This window comes from Periplaneta americana, chromosome 3 (assembly GCF_040183065.1).
Source record: "Periplaneta americana isolate PAMFEO1 chromosome 3, P.americana_PAMFEO1_priV1, whole genome shotgun sequence".
NCBI lineage: Eukaryota > Metazoa > Arthropoda > Insecta > Blattodea > Blattidae > Periplaneta > Periplaneta americana.
In genome coordinates this window covers 205,720,298-205,735,834 of record NC_091119.1, presented here as the reverse complement: position 1 = coordinate 205,735,834, position 15,537 = coordinate 205,720,298, and the positions used below count along the sequence as shown (strand labels likewise).

At 31.8% G+C, this 15,537-nt stretch overlaps 1 protein-coding gene across 1 annotated transcript in view; it reads right to left on the bottom strand.

The window, feature by feature from the left end:
* Window positions 1–7,678: 7,678 nt before the first annotated feature.
* The window catches only part of LOC138697076 (uncharacterized PE-PGRS family protein PE_PGRS36-like), a 30,330-nt gene continuing 22,471 nt past the window's right edge, over window positions 7,679–15,537 (bottom strand). Inside the window, exons 8-10 of the mRNA XM_069822673.1 lie at window positions 14,686–14,840; window positions 9,104–9,131; window positions 7,679–7,939 (exon numbers count right to left, since the gene is read on the bottom strand). Of these exons, the coding sequence (XP_069678774.1) occupies window positions 7,893–7,939; window positions 9,104–9,131; window positions 14,686–14,840 (230 nt within the window). The 3' untranslated portion in view covers window positions 7,679–7,892. The remainder of the gene's footprint in view (window positions 7,940–9,103; window positions 9,132–14,685; window positions 14,841–15,537) is intronic.

Below are 15,537 nucleotides of genomic sequence, written 5' to 3'. Positions count from 1 at the left end.
AGAATAAATATGGGAAATGCCTGTTATTATTCGGTTGAGACGCTTATGTCATCTAGTCTGCTGTCAAAAAATCTGAACGTTAGACGTTATAAAACATTTTTATTATCGGTTATACTGTATGGTTGTGGTATCGTGTGGTTTTACTTTGTTTATAGTGTGACTTTCCCTATTATTGTATTTGAACTTCTGACGGAGTGGAAGAGAAGATCCCATGGCTTTAACTACACAAAAATAAATAAATAAGTAAATAAATAAATAAATAAACAAACAAACAAACAAGTAAATAAATAAATAAATAAGCAAATAAATAAATAAATAACAAATAGGCAGATAAATAGAAAATAAATAAAGAAATAAAAATCAAGAAAGGAATAAAAAATGACGAAATAAATAAACAATAAGTAAATATTTATTGAGGTAAATAAATAAACAAATACATGAATGAAGGAATGAATGAATAAATAAATAAATAATTAAAAGGATAAATAAGTAAATAAATAAATAAGAAATAGGTAGATAAATATAAATAAATAAAGAAATAAACATCAAGGAAAAAAATTAAAAACTGACGAAATAAATAAACAATAAGTAAATATTTATTGAGGTAAATAAATAAATAAATATAAAAAAGAAATAAATAAGTTAGTTAGTGAGTGAATGAATGACTGAATGAATAAATAAATACAGGAATGAATGAATGAATAAATAAATACAGGAATGAATGAATAAATAAATAAATAAAAGGATAAATAAGTAAATAAATAAGAAATAGGTAGATAAATATAAATAAATAAAGAAATAAACATCAAGGAAAAAAAATAAAAAAATGACGAAATAAATAAACAATAAGTAAATATTTATTGAGGTAAATAAATAAATAAATATAAAAAAGAAATAAATAAGTTAGTTAGTGAGTGAATGAATTAATGAATGAATGAATAAATAAATACAGGAATGAATGAATAAATAAATAAATAAAAGGATAAATAAGAAAATAAATAAATGAGAAATAGGTAGATAAATATAAATAAATAAAGAAATAAACATCAAGGAAAAAAATAAAAAAATGACGAAATAAATAAACAATAAGTAAATATTTATTGAGGTAAATAAATAAATAAATATAAAAAAGAAATAAATAAATAAGTTAGTGAGTGAATGAATGAATAAATACAGGAATGAATGAAGGAATAGATAAGTACAGGAATGAATGAATAAATGAATAAATAAATACAGGGATGAATGAATGAATGAATAAATAAATAAAGTCTTCTAATCACTTCTTGCTCTCGCCTCGATCTTATCCCAGTGTCCTCAGCTCTTGAAAATTTTTCCTCTCTCTCTGGATAACCCATATAGATACCGATCCTATTCCCTTCAGGATCTTCCGGTTCTTCTTTCGCCTTCTGGCTCTGCTTCCATTGCCTCATTAATTCTCTGCTTACAAAGTATTACCTTGTACTAATATTTTCAAGTTTTGTGAAATACTTTATAAATTAAGAGCTTAATGGAAAAACACTTTTCAGACAAACGTTGTTGATTTTTTGTGTAAAATGAGAATCTGACAAATAAAGTTTGGGTTCCCAATTAAAAACTAATGTATTACTAAAATTACTTAGACAACGTCCACTAAATCAAAAATAACTAACTCATTACTTAGAACTGTCGATTTAATCGATTAATCGAACCGTTTATTCGGTTAAAATTATCATGTGAAGGAAACATAAGTGCCTAGCGAAGTCGGTGCAGTACAAAACCTGTATGTATGTCATTTGGTGCGATGAACTCTTAAGCTGTGTTTGATAGGTCATAAGTGTAAATTGATGTTATTGCCTTCTTCTTTGCTAAGCTGAAAGCAATAATACCGTTAGTACAGTTTCGCACAAATAGCCTCTTCTTTAAACTCGTGGCTTAGGTGACATTAATATGGAAAACACGTAGGCTACCGTTGTGTATGTTGTCCTTTGTGGCTGGAACTTCGTAATTCGAGGAGAATGATCTGAGCAATGCTATTTCTTGTAATTAAATGTTTCGTCCACATGGACTTGATTTCGTGCATTAGTTGTACAGGGACATCATTTTACTTTTACTAACATTTTTAATATTAACCTGGCTATACCTTTGGATCAACGATTAAGAACCGGAAACACCGTTTGCTACCCCTTTCCACGACTGGAGTTCGATGATACTGGCGTAAAATACAAACAAATCACTTTACTAGATATAGGAGGGAATAAAAGTAGTTCATCCATTTACGTAAACTAGGAAAGGTCGCGATTTTGAGTTTGATAATTTTCATTAGGTTTTTATTTAATCAAAATACAGTACAGTATTAACAATGAGTGTTTTTACTCAAGGACTGAGCTATCCATGAGGACGTATTCGTTATGCAGTGTATATTATACTGTCTACAACACGTTAGCGTACAATATAGAGAATGAAGTTAAATTGAAAAATAATCATAATATGAATGTTTAAACACATTTTTGAAAATGGTAGCCGTTCATTTCGATACAGGCTTCAGTTCTTTTGTGCATATTATCGCTCTATAGACAATTGTACGTAATTCCAATTATCACATTCGTACTTCGTATCAGTAACTCATGTTGAAATAATTCTGTACCTACTCTATAAAAGAGACCTTACGTACTGTAAATTCAATCTTCACTTCTGCCCGATCCGAAAAGATAAAATTACTCAGACATGCTATCTACTGTCCGTCTAAGTGGTTACGTCGCAGCGTCGTAGAAAGGGAGGAAGTCACGTGACAGTTAATTACTTAACGAGGCCCTTTTATTTAAGTTATTTTAAACAATTGTATGGGTATAATATTACGTAGACGTCCAATTCCTAACAGAAATTAATGTTCTCAGAAAAGAGCTAAGACAGCCCAGCCACTAGCATTTACAGAGAGGCGAATAGAAGCAGGTGGGGGAAACCGGGATGCGACGTAGGCAAATGGAAAATGATGCAATATTGAAAGCTCTTTCGTCACTGGAAAACGCGAACATATTTTTGGAACGTACTGTTTATTATGACCGTAAGGCTACTATGACTGTATATGCGGTCTTGGATCTGTGTGGAGGACGGTTGAACTTCATTAGTAGAAGGAGTGGGAGTGAAGTACATTCAAAAACTCAGGTACAATAGAAATTGAAGTAAAAATAAAATGATGTCCCTGTATATGAAATTTTCAGAGAACTTTCAGTGGCTCTAAAGTTCTAGATTATGAATTCTCTTTCAAAGATTGTGCTTGATTCTAGTGTTAGATAGTTGTGATCTTTAGTTACAACAGTGTTTTATTAGAAACTCGGAAAATCGTTCAGTTACTATGCAAGCACAAGGAGTGATTGTAAGTATAAACTGACAGCTTTCTTTATTGTTTTTGAACTTCTTCTATAAATCATGTGTCAATTTTTTCTTGATAAATATTTGCGTTATACGTAAATTAAATTGAAAATATTAGTAAAAAAGTGTTTTCTTTACAACTTATGGAATTGACGGTTAGTAAATGACACTAGTGTTTCTGTTGAAACTTACAAACACTGTGCGAAGTCGATTGAAATTCGATTAACCGGTCGATTAATTGATTAAAGGCATCCGGTTAACTGATCAAAATTTTTAGTCGCTCGACTGCTGTACCGTTTTCCCTCTTTAAACGAAGAAACGTTTATTCAAAATTGTATTATCGCAAACTAGTTTTCGAGATCAACAGCTGAAAAGTTTAGAAAATGCATCTTATTCGTATATGGATAGAATAATTTATGCACTGGAGAAAATAGTTGTCAAAACCACTTTTCAGAATTTTGTATTTGGCAGAGGGTGAGTATGTGCCGTAAAATTGTCGTAGGAGAAGTACTGCTCGGTAGTTTCTTTGAGGATAATTATGTAAGTTCGTTATTTTTCGTTCCATTTTCCTCTTTTTCATTAGTGACATAAAATCACATAAACTTCGTTTTTCAGGAGTTCTGAGTTCATTAATGACCATTAACATCTTCACAAGGACACGCTGTTACAAGAGCATCGGTGCGAATGCAGTTAATGTATCACGACCGTCTGCTGGGTTAGCCGTGGGGCAGTGAAATAAATAAATAAATAAATAAATAAATAAATACATAAATAAATAAATACATAAATAAATAAATACATAAATGAATGAATGAATAAATAAACAAGAAGTAAATAAAAAAATACATATATAAATAAATAAATATATATATACATACATACATACATACATAAATGAATGAATGAATAAATAAATAAATAAATTACTAAATAAATACATAAATAAATGCATAAATAAATGAATGAAGGAATGAATAAATAAATAAATAAAAAAATTACTAAATAAATAAATGCATAAATAAATGAGTGAATAAATAAATAAATAAATTTCTAAATAAATAAATTTCTAAATAAATAAATACATAAATGAATGAATGAATAAATAAATAAATAAATGAATGAATGAATAAATAAATAAATGAATGAATAAATAAATAAATGAATGAATAAATAAATAACTAAATGAATGAATGAATAAATAAATAACTAAATGAATGAATGAATAAATAAATAACTAAATGAATAAATAGATAAATACATAAATAAATGAATGAATAAATATATAAATAAATAAATAAATAAATGAATAAATAAATAAATAAATGAATAACTAAATAAATAAATACATATATAAATGAATCAATGAATAAATAAATAAATAAGTGAATGAATGAATAAAAAATAACTAAATAAATAAATGAATAAATGAATAAATATCTAAATAAATAAATGAATGAATGAATAAAAAATAACTAAATAAATAAATGAATAAATGAATAAATATCTAAATAAATAAATAAATATCTAAATAAATAAATGAATGAATGAATAAAAAATAACTAAATAAATAAATGAATGAATGAATAAAAAATAACTAAATAAATAAATGAATAAATGAATAAATATCTAAATAAATAAATGAATGAATGAATAAAAAATAACTAAATAAATAAATGAATAAATGGATAAATATCTAAATAAATAAATGAATGAATGAATGAATAAAAATAACTAAATAAATAAATGAATAAATGATTAAATATCTAAATAAATAAATGAATGAATGAATAAAAATAACTAAGTAAATAAATGAATAAATGAATAAATATCTAAATAAATAAATGAATGAATGAATAAAAAATAACTAAGTAAATAAATGAATAAATGAATAAATATCTAAATAAATAAATGAATGAATGAATAAAGAATAACTAAATAAATAAATGAATAAATGAATAAATATGTAAATAAATAAATGAATGAATGAATAAAAAATGACTAAATAAATAAATGAATAAATATCTAAATAAATAAATGAATGAATGAATAAATATCTAAATGAATAAAGTATTGAATGAATGAATGAATGAATGAATGAATAAATAAATACATTAATAAATAAATAAGTTAATTAATTAATTAATTTTACTTACAAATGGCTTTTAAGGAACCCGGAGGTTCATTGCCGCCCTCACATAAGCCAGCCATTGGTCCCTATCCTGAACAAGATTAATCCAGTCCCTACCATCAAATCCCACCTCCCTCAAACCCATTTTTATATTACCCTCCCATCTACATATCGGTATCCCCAGAGGTCTTTTTCCCTCGTGCCTCCCAAATAACATTCCATATGCATTTCTCAAGGAGAAGGGTTGCCTGTTCGAAAGCTCAGTACGCACCTAACCTTAGTTTAGTCAGCCGGTGTGTGTTTGAGAATGCGCCTAACTTGAGGGTTAGCGCAATAGATAGTGGAAGGTCGCAGTGCTTGGTCGTAGTCTCCTCTCCCGAAATTAGATTCTATTCCATTTCAAGGGATTCCTTAAATTAATGTTCATGTAACTGTATCCAAAATATAGAAAGGGACAAGTCCGGTTCATTATAAGCTTTATACACATATCGGGTGTCCCAAAATTCCGTGCATTAAATGTAATGGATGGTAGAAGAATATAAATCCCTTTTTGTCAGATATCTTAAGGTCTGTGTTAGAATCCATAGTGCTCTTTGTTCAACTGGTATGCTGATTCGTCTCATTTTATTTTCAGCCCATCTTAATGACAAGATCTACCTTCACCTTCTACAAGAAGGCTTTCCCGCTTTACTGTTAGAGGTTACCTTGGCGGCAAGACTATGTGGTTGCAGTATGAAGGCAATCGAACATACGAGTATTTCACACATAGGGGAGAGTTGGGTAGTATCGGAAATCGGGTAATATCGGACAGTGCGCTCTTTCATCTACCACCAGATGGTAGTACTTGAATAACATGGTTACGTCCACACCTGTGGAGTAACGGACAGGGCGTCTGGCCGCGAAACCAGCTGGCCCGGGTTTGAATCCCGGTCGGGACAAGTTACCTGGTTGAGGTTTTTTCCTGGGTTTTCCCTCAACCCAATACGAGCAAATGCTAGGTAACTTTCGGTGATGGACCCCGGACTCATTTCACCGACGTTGTCACCTTCATTTCATTCAGACGCTAAATAATCTGAGATGTTAATAAAGCGTCGTAAAACAACCTACTAAAAAATGAAAATATAACTTGAGATGTTGATACAGCGTCGTGAAAATAACCCAATAAAATAAAAAAATAAAAACGTGGTTACGTTTCTGTATGCGACATCACAGAAACGTAACCATGTCATTCAGGTACTATCATATGGTAGTAGATGAAAGAAACTCACTGTCCGATATTACCCTATGTCCGATGCTACCGAACTCTCCCCTAATGTTCGTGCGTTCCTAGACAGTGTTTTTCCAGAAAGGTGGATTTGCTGTAGCTTGGCCACCAAGACCTCCTGATCTCACCAATCTACAGTTTTTCTAATGGAGTCAAATGGGTATGTCAGTGTACGCCACTCCTGTAAATGATGAGGAAGACCTAAGAGACAGGATTTTGACCGCAAAGCACGCGATACGTGCTATTCCTGTGATCTATGAGAGACTTCGACAGGAAATGGTTCGTTGCTCTGCTCAGAGTCGAATGGTGCCCACTTTGAGTACTTCCTCCAACTGCACTCAGAGTGAGTAAGCGACAGGGCTATCCAGCAATGTGACGTGCTTTATGCGACTCAGCGCTCCAAGGTCTAAGTTTTTTTTGACAAAAAATGCTGGCTTTGTTCTCTTCCATCATCCCTTCAACTTAATGTAACGGCTTTTTGGACACTCTACATAACAATTTATTTATTTTATTTAGAGCTGTTGTAGATATTTTGGAGAATGTGTACATTATAGGAATATGTAGAAATATTACAAAGAATGCAACTTTTATTTTTATTGTAGCAATAAGTAGTAATATACATATTTCTACTGGCAGACTTAAGGCCATAAAGCCTTCTCTTCCACTAAACCAGTATTAGAACAATAGCAATACAATAGCAGAAATACAGGAACAATATACAATTAATAATAATAATAATAATAATAATAATAATAATAATAATAATAATAATAATAATAATAATAATCATGAAATCAAGTTTAGTTACATGTAATTTATTCTAAAAATCAAACAAATTATAGTAATGTGAATCGAATTGTTAAAATAATAAAATTGCCATGTTCAAAGTTTCAAAATGCCTCCAGAACAACAAACACAAAATTAATTTTACTCAGGTCTTTATTTTTATCAACATTTTGAAACCTCTCTTATCCACTGATTCATTTTAATAATTACAGTAAGAAGATATTAAATTAAGCGAAAATTGATTTATATTTAAATTCTTGTACAATCCTATCTAAATGTAAGGTTTTTAATATAGACTGAGAAACTCAGTTAATAACAAATATTTGTTTGTGTCTTTATTCATCTTTATTCCCCTTTTTCTTCAATTTAGTCGTCATTTTCTTCCGTTTTCTTCTTTTTCTGACATTCGTTACCTGAAAATAAGAAACTCAGTTAATAATGTACTAGAATTCGACGATCGTAGCTTGCTCTGTGTAGTCTCAAGAGATGACATTGTTTTATGTAACAAAGTGAGTGGGGATTCCCCTACTTTATGAATGCTCCAAGACTGCGCTGAAGCGTGTATTCGAATCCCGTTTGGACTTATTGTTTGCTGAAGCTTTTGTTCGAGAATCTCCCCAACTTTAAGGCGATTGTTAGGTAAACCTATCGCAAATTCTCAAAGTCATCTTTCTAATAAGAGATACCGTTGCCATCAACGATACGTAATCCCTCAGTTGTTGCATTTTTATTAACCTCAATTCAAGAATTCGTACCAGAGAAAAAAATTGAGAGGTTTCCTTCCAAGCTGTATATAAAATGCATTTCTTTTGTTTCAGGTGAGTGCAGAATTTGGTTGGCAGTGATTCCCTCATTTCTGCTGCAGTTGGTGAGTTTAAGACTTATTGTGTAATTAAATTAGATATTTTCCTCAATTAGGCTACAGGTTACGTTAGTTATCACTGAAGTCTTTCTAATACTACGTCCATAAAATTCGAAAATCCGTCCTTACACAATTCATGACTTCAATTAGACAAGTTATTGGTTTCGTATTTTAAGAGTATGTGGAATTTCTGTTCATCAGAACATCAGACAAACGAAAACGGAAATTAGATTAGCTCTGATCACATTTTTGTTAGGAGGGAGAGAGAATTTTCCGAATCTGTCACGCATTCCACTTTTAGAGACTTTCTTTCATTTCTTATATGACGAATTCTCACTATTTTATCTTATTGTAAGGCGCTCTTCTAGTTTATTATTTACTTCTTGATTCAGAGGAATTATATCTTGAGGTACATCTTTTTCTTTCTCATAACTCATAACAATTTTATAGTGTGTACTCGAAAAATCTATAGATATATAATTATATAATTATTTCACAGTTGTTTTATTTACGTCGGAATGTTGGCACTTTCACAGAATAAAATATTAGATAAATTTGCGTCAACGTGTGCGCAAAAAGGGTATCGACGAAGATACTGCTGCATGTCCTTTACACATAATACAGTAGATTGTAGAGTTGAAATGAGTTAATACCCTAGGAATGGTGTTTAGTTATGGTACACAATTCCTATAGTAATACATTCTTGTGTACTTACTCTTTCGTCGATGCTCTTCCGGACAGTTCTGTAAGAAATTTAGAAAGAAAAGATAAGCATTCTTATAAGTATAACCGACAGTAAATTATTACTACTGATGAACGTCATTGAACAATAGTAACTACTTCACTGTGTTAATAATATTGTAGAGGACGATGTCAAAACTAGTCAACTACTAATAATTTAACACCAAATTTATAATATAACGTCCACACCTGTTGAGTAACGGTCAGCGCGTCTAGCTGCGAAACCAGATGACCCGGGTTCGATTCCCGGTCGGTGCAAGTTACCTGGTGGAGGTTTTTTCTGGGGTTTTCCCTCAACCCAATATGAGCAAATGCTGGTTAACTTTCGGTGTTGGTCCCCGGACTCATTTCACCGGCATTATCACCTTCATCTCATTCAGACGTTAAATAACCTACGATGTTGATAAAGCGTCGTAAATAATCTACTAAAATAAAAATATAATATAACACAATGACGTTCATGAGTGATTATACAAATATTAGAAAAGTGTATCCAAGAATGAAGTAAATTATTGTTTTAGATCAGTGATGTTAAAAAATAGAATATTGTTCATGGGCATAAAATGAGCGTGATGAATTCAAGGCACATATTTCATAACAGCTGTTATGGATGCACAACACTAGACATGAGATAATAGTTTTGCAGTCGGACAAGTTTCAGCGTACGTCTTGAATCTCGACGTAGATATGTTGTTGTTTTCTAATGCCAGGTGTTTGACAATAAAGTCATTTGACCTCTTGCACTCCAATATTTTTCAAAGATATTATCATGGTCAGCCACTGAATCACAGATTTTGAGGTGTTCCGAATCCATTTCTTGGTTTGAGTTGCACAATGGGCAGTTAGGGGATTGATATATTCCAATTCTATGCAGGTGTTTGGCCAAACAATCCTGGCCTGTTGCCAATCTAAATGCAGCTACAGACGATTTTCGTGGTAAATCGGGAATTAACTGTGGATTATGATGCAGAGAGTTCCATTTTTTCCCTTGTGATTGTGTTATCAAATGTTGTTTGTTGAAGTCTAAGTATGTAGATTTAATAAATCTCTTCACAGAGTAATACGTAGATTTAGTAACAGGTCTGTAAGTAGCAATGCTGCCCTTCTTTGCTAAAGCATCCGCATTCTCGTTTCCCAGGATTCCACAATGGGATGGTATCCATTGGAATACAATTCTTTTATTGAGTGATATTAATTCAGAGAGCATTTTAGTTATTTCTGCTGTTTGAGATGAAGGTGTGTGTTTAGAGACTATTGATAGAATAGCTGCTTTGGAGTCTAGATATTTAATTGTTAATCCAGCAATTAGAAATATGCAGTTAAGTAAAACACAAAATATAATATTGCTAGCAATATTGTAATTAAACTAATAAAAGATCGAGATAAATTAACTTGTTCCTCTAGGAATCTTTGTAAAAATAACTTTGAAGGAAACTGTTAAGGAGCTCATGTGAAAATATCTCCTCAAACAGCGCAAACAAAAAATCTCAAGAGCACATGACTTGGCTTGACTTTTCGATTGCTGAACTCGGAACGAATCTCTATACTTAAGAAATATTGACCCATTGACCTTATATGATATGTCATATATTTCGTGTCAGCAATTACATTCATGTAACGTGGAACTTACAGTTTTGCATTTGGTACTACAATTATTACATTCATTTACAATAATTTTTAATTTATATAGCTCTTTTTACCCAAGTTCATAACCTAACTAACTACAGTGGAACCCCACAAATAGACACAGCAATGGTCTGTGAGCGAGACGAGGTACGAACGCTGTCTTTCTACGGAGTACTGCGGACATTGGTAAACATAAGGGCTGTACAATGTTTTTATGGCATGCGGACCGAAACATAAATAATTAACGTACATAATTTTAAATAATATATTGTATATGCAAAATCTAGAACAAAACAAATCCGTGATTAAGTATAATATATACGTAATACATCTGAAACATAAAACAAACTTCTAGAGGAAAAACTCAAATTCTTGAGGGATGGCTCTGATTGATTCACCTTTCTTAAACTGTTCCAATAGTTGTAACTTCAGCTTCAACATAAGTACACATTTTTGTTCCCTGCCTTGCTGCCAACGTGTACGAGTATCTGCACTCTACTGCACTGGTTCAACTGGTTGGCCCTGTGCAGCACGGGACAGGATGCGTTGACTTGCCTTGTATCGTGAAGTGTATGAGACTGAGCGTCTATTTGTGGAGTCCCACTGTACTTCTATTCCCTCTTACTCAAAATCCTACCACATTTAACCCTTCCCTCCTTGACTTATCATAGAATTTCTGTGCCTAATCGTTGCTTTAGAGTAATCTTAGTCCCATTACTTTCTGTCTTACTACAGTACTGACTTACTACCTCCTAATCGAGAAAACTACCCTGTCGAATTATTCGATATTCTGAAAATATCCAATGAGTTTGTTTAGTTTACAAACCGCACGAAATTGAAAACCGATTGCAAACTATCGAATGGATTGTTAGATAGTTCCACTCTCCTATCGAATGAATTCAATTTATTTGAAACACCACGCACTTTGCTTTCGCAGCTGTCTGATGTCATCATCACAACTAGCAAACCGTTTCGTTGACTTCAAACTTGAGACAAATATTTGTATGTAAAATCATGTTGAGTAGGCCATAAAACTAAACAAGATACTATTCTTAACCAAACTTTACAACAGATGCTCAAAATGAGAAACATTCACAGACAAACAATGTCCCAGTCTATCGCAGAAACAGTCCATTGTCTTCCTCACAGTTACGTGACTGATGTGTTCCATCTCATATTTACAGTACAGTCTGAATAACTTTTCAAACACTGTATAATTTGTTTCTAAAATTAAAATTTAAGAAGTTATTAGCAATATTCCATACTTGTTGTTAAATTAGTATAACACTAATATCAATGGTTTACAGATAATTCATATTTTATTACAATCTGAAAACGAAAGATTGAAAATTTTCCAAAAACTTAAATAAAAATTTTAAAAATATTTTTCGTTTTATTTGCAATGTAAATTGTAGCTCCAGAATCATTTTCATGAATTATAACGATGAAATTCGTTTCAGAAATAGCCCTTTGTAATAATAATAGAAGTATTCTAAACTGATAGAAATTTAGGTGTTTATATCTAACATTTGCAATATAATCTTCAGCATCAGTTGAATGTATGTACTGTAGGTGTATCAATCAATCAATCAATCAATCAATCAATCAATCGTTTATTAATGTCATGAGCAGCAGTTTGTTGCAATAGATATAAAAAATACTAAATTACAAGAGATATAAAAGAATATTTGACATCATCATCATCATCTTCCTAACAAGTATTAGGCCAAGTGGCCTGTTACGGTCTCAAACTAGAATTTTCAGTCCATCTCTTCTTTGGACGGCCTAGAGATCTTTTGCCATATGGATGGCAATGAAGCAGTGCTTTTGGAATTCTGCATCGATTCATTCGTTCGAGATGACCCTTCCACTGAAGTTGATATTTGCTGATGAACTGCATAATGGGTTCTATTTGAAGTTCTTGCATTAGGTCCTCATTTTTTTTTATGATCCCAGCGAGTATATCCAGCTGTTGCTCACATGAACCTCATCTCACTTGCTGTTATTCTACTGACATCTTTATTCTTCACAGTCCACGCTTCGCTACCATAGCTTAATACTGGCTGTGCTAAGGTTTTATACAAGCCTATTCTTGTGTGTCTTTGTGCTAGTGAAGGTTTCATGATTTTATTAATGATCCCCATTGTTTTATTATATTTACATATTTTTTCAGCAATATCTACTTCATCATAAGGTGATAGTGTATAGCCAAGATAAGTGAAGGTATTTACTCTTTCTATTATTTTATTATTCAAACAGATTTTGCTTGGTACAGGGAATTTCCCACAAAATGACATGATTGTCGATTTTTCAATATTAATTTCCATGTTATATTTTTCACTGACCTTATTTAAATTGTGTACTGAATATTGTAAATCACCTTCAGTTGATGCCATGAGAACTAAATCATCAGCGAAAAGTAAAGCATCAAGCTGCAAATTTCGATTAATTGGAATAAATCCATGGCGTGTCTGTCGCCAATCTTGAATGATTCTATTTATATATATAATAAACAGAAGTGGTGAAAGGCCACAGCCTTGTCGTACTCCACTATAAATGGGTCGCCACTGTGAAAGTTTATTGTTGCTTCGAATTGCTATGATGGTTGTTTTATATATATTGTAAATATTTTGTATAATCTGTTGAGGTACTTGATCATCTGCCAAAATCTGAAGTAATTTATTCCGATTGACTTTATCAAAAGCCTTTTTAAAGTCAATGAATGCCATATGCGTTTCTAAATTAAATTCTCTATGTTTCTCAACCAGTAATTTCAATGCGAAATATCCATCACAACAGGATCTTCCTCGACGAAAACCATTTTGTTCCTCACTGATAATATTGTCGTAATGCTTATTGAGTTTGTTTTTCAAAATATTTGCATAAATTTTATATCCTGCGTTCAATAAACTTATTCCTCTATAATTATCCGTAATTTTCAAATCTCCTCTCTTATGTATAGGAATTACAATAGATTTAGTCCAGCTTTCGGGAAATCCTTGTCCCTCCCAAATCAAATTTAAAAATCTCAAAAATCTTTGTAGAAATTTATGGCTAGCATATTTAAATAATTCACTATTTATTAAATCTTCTCCTGGAGATTTATTGTTTTATTTTATTTGACATAAAATATAAAAACAGATGAATATAACAATAGAAATGAAATACAATACTGGTAACAATAATAATAATAATAATAATAATAATAATAATAATAATAATAATGATAATGATAATAATAATAATAATAATAATAATAATAATAATAATCGTAGTAATATAGAACAATGCAGCTTATTAATTTAAAATACATTTACAGTAGAGTCAAGAAATTCACCAGTTATACAAAACAGATTTAAATTGCATATAACTTGCATCATGTGCCTTTTGTGGTAACTTATTAAACATTGTTATAGCAATAGAACTGAACCATTTTTGGACTCACTTAATCTAACTCTAGGTTCTGAAAGATTGTACTTTGTATTATAGTGATGAACCTCTGTTTTAGTATGATAAGTATTAAAGTTTTTCTTAATTTTCATTAGACATTGGAATATGTATAAATTTATGACAGTTAAATTTTTTTTCTTTTACAGTGAGCATCATATGCAGACCCTGTTAAAATGCGTATATATTTTTTTTTTCGTGTAGAAAGAGATTCTCGGATATGCTACTGCTCTTTCTCCAGATAATATACTATTGAGAAAGGCGTAATAAGAATTTATGAGGTAGAATTCTGTTACCGTATTAAAGGTTTTAAATGTCTTAATAAGTAAATTACCCTTGATAGCCTAATACTTAATAAATTAATATGTTGATATGTGAGGGGAAACTACCCCTGTGAACCTGCGGTGTATTATAAATCATGTTTTTGTAATACATCTACGTCACTATTTTCAGTATCTAATTCGCAGACTTAAATGCAATTACCTTGTCAACTTCCCGTTCCATACACGTGAAGAATTTCAGAGCTGTTGGACTACATCCTCTTGCTTGGCCATTACCCTCGGGAGGTCCACCTCGGCCATTTTTGCCTTTTTCCTTTCCTTCTGGAGATTCACCCCTGCCTTTGCTTTTTCCTTTACCTAATAATCAATAACTACAGACTTTAACTTACAGACATCTGTGGTGTTCATAACTTTAAATACAGTTGAACTTGGTTATAGCGATCACGGTTAGTACGAAACCTCGGCTACAGCGACAGTGTGCTGTTTTTACTTGTATTAAAGTATTGTCGTTATAAAAATAATAAATTACACATTTTAATAAGCAATCAGTTCATAGTGACGTTCGTCAACATTGTAAATTCTCTAAGAATTCATAAACTGAGCATTTAGCATGTTGTGGTCGGTAATGTCATTAGTGAGAAATAATTATTTTTAGTTATTGTGACGAAAGCACTTTAATAATAAATAATAATCCGTGGCGCTACAGCCCGTGAAGGGCCTAGGCCGACCAGCCGGCTGCTGGCCTCACGCCCACATGTCGAAACAGAGGTGGACGATCATCAAACCAGAATGGAGGTATCGTGTGGTTAGCTGGCATTCGCAACCGGATTTCGCTACCTATCGTAGCTCCCCAAGTGCATCACGATGCTGGGTGGGCACCGGTCCCATACACTGGCTGAAATTTCATGAGAAAATTTCTTCCCCCATGAGGACTCGAACCAGCGCGCATTCCGTAACGCGAGTCCTAGGCAGGATGCCTTAGACCACGACGCCAAGGCGCGGGACGACAAAAACACTTTACAGACAAAAAATCTGGAATGCTAAGAAAAGAGGG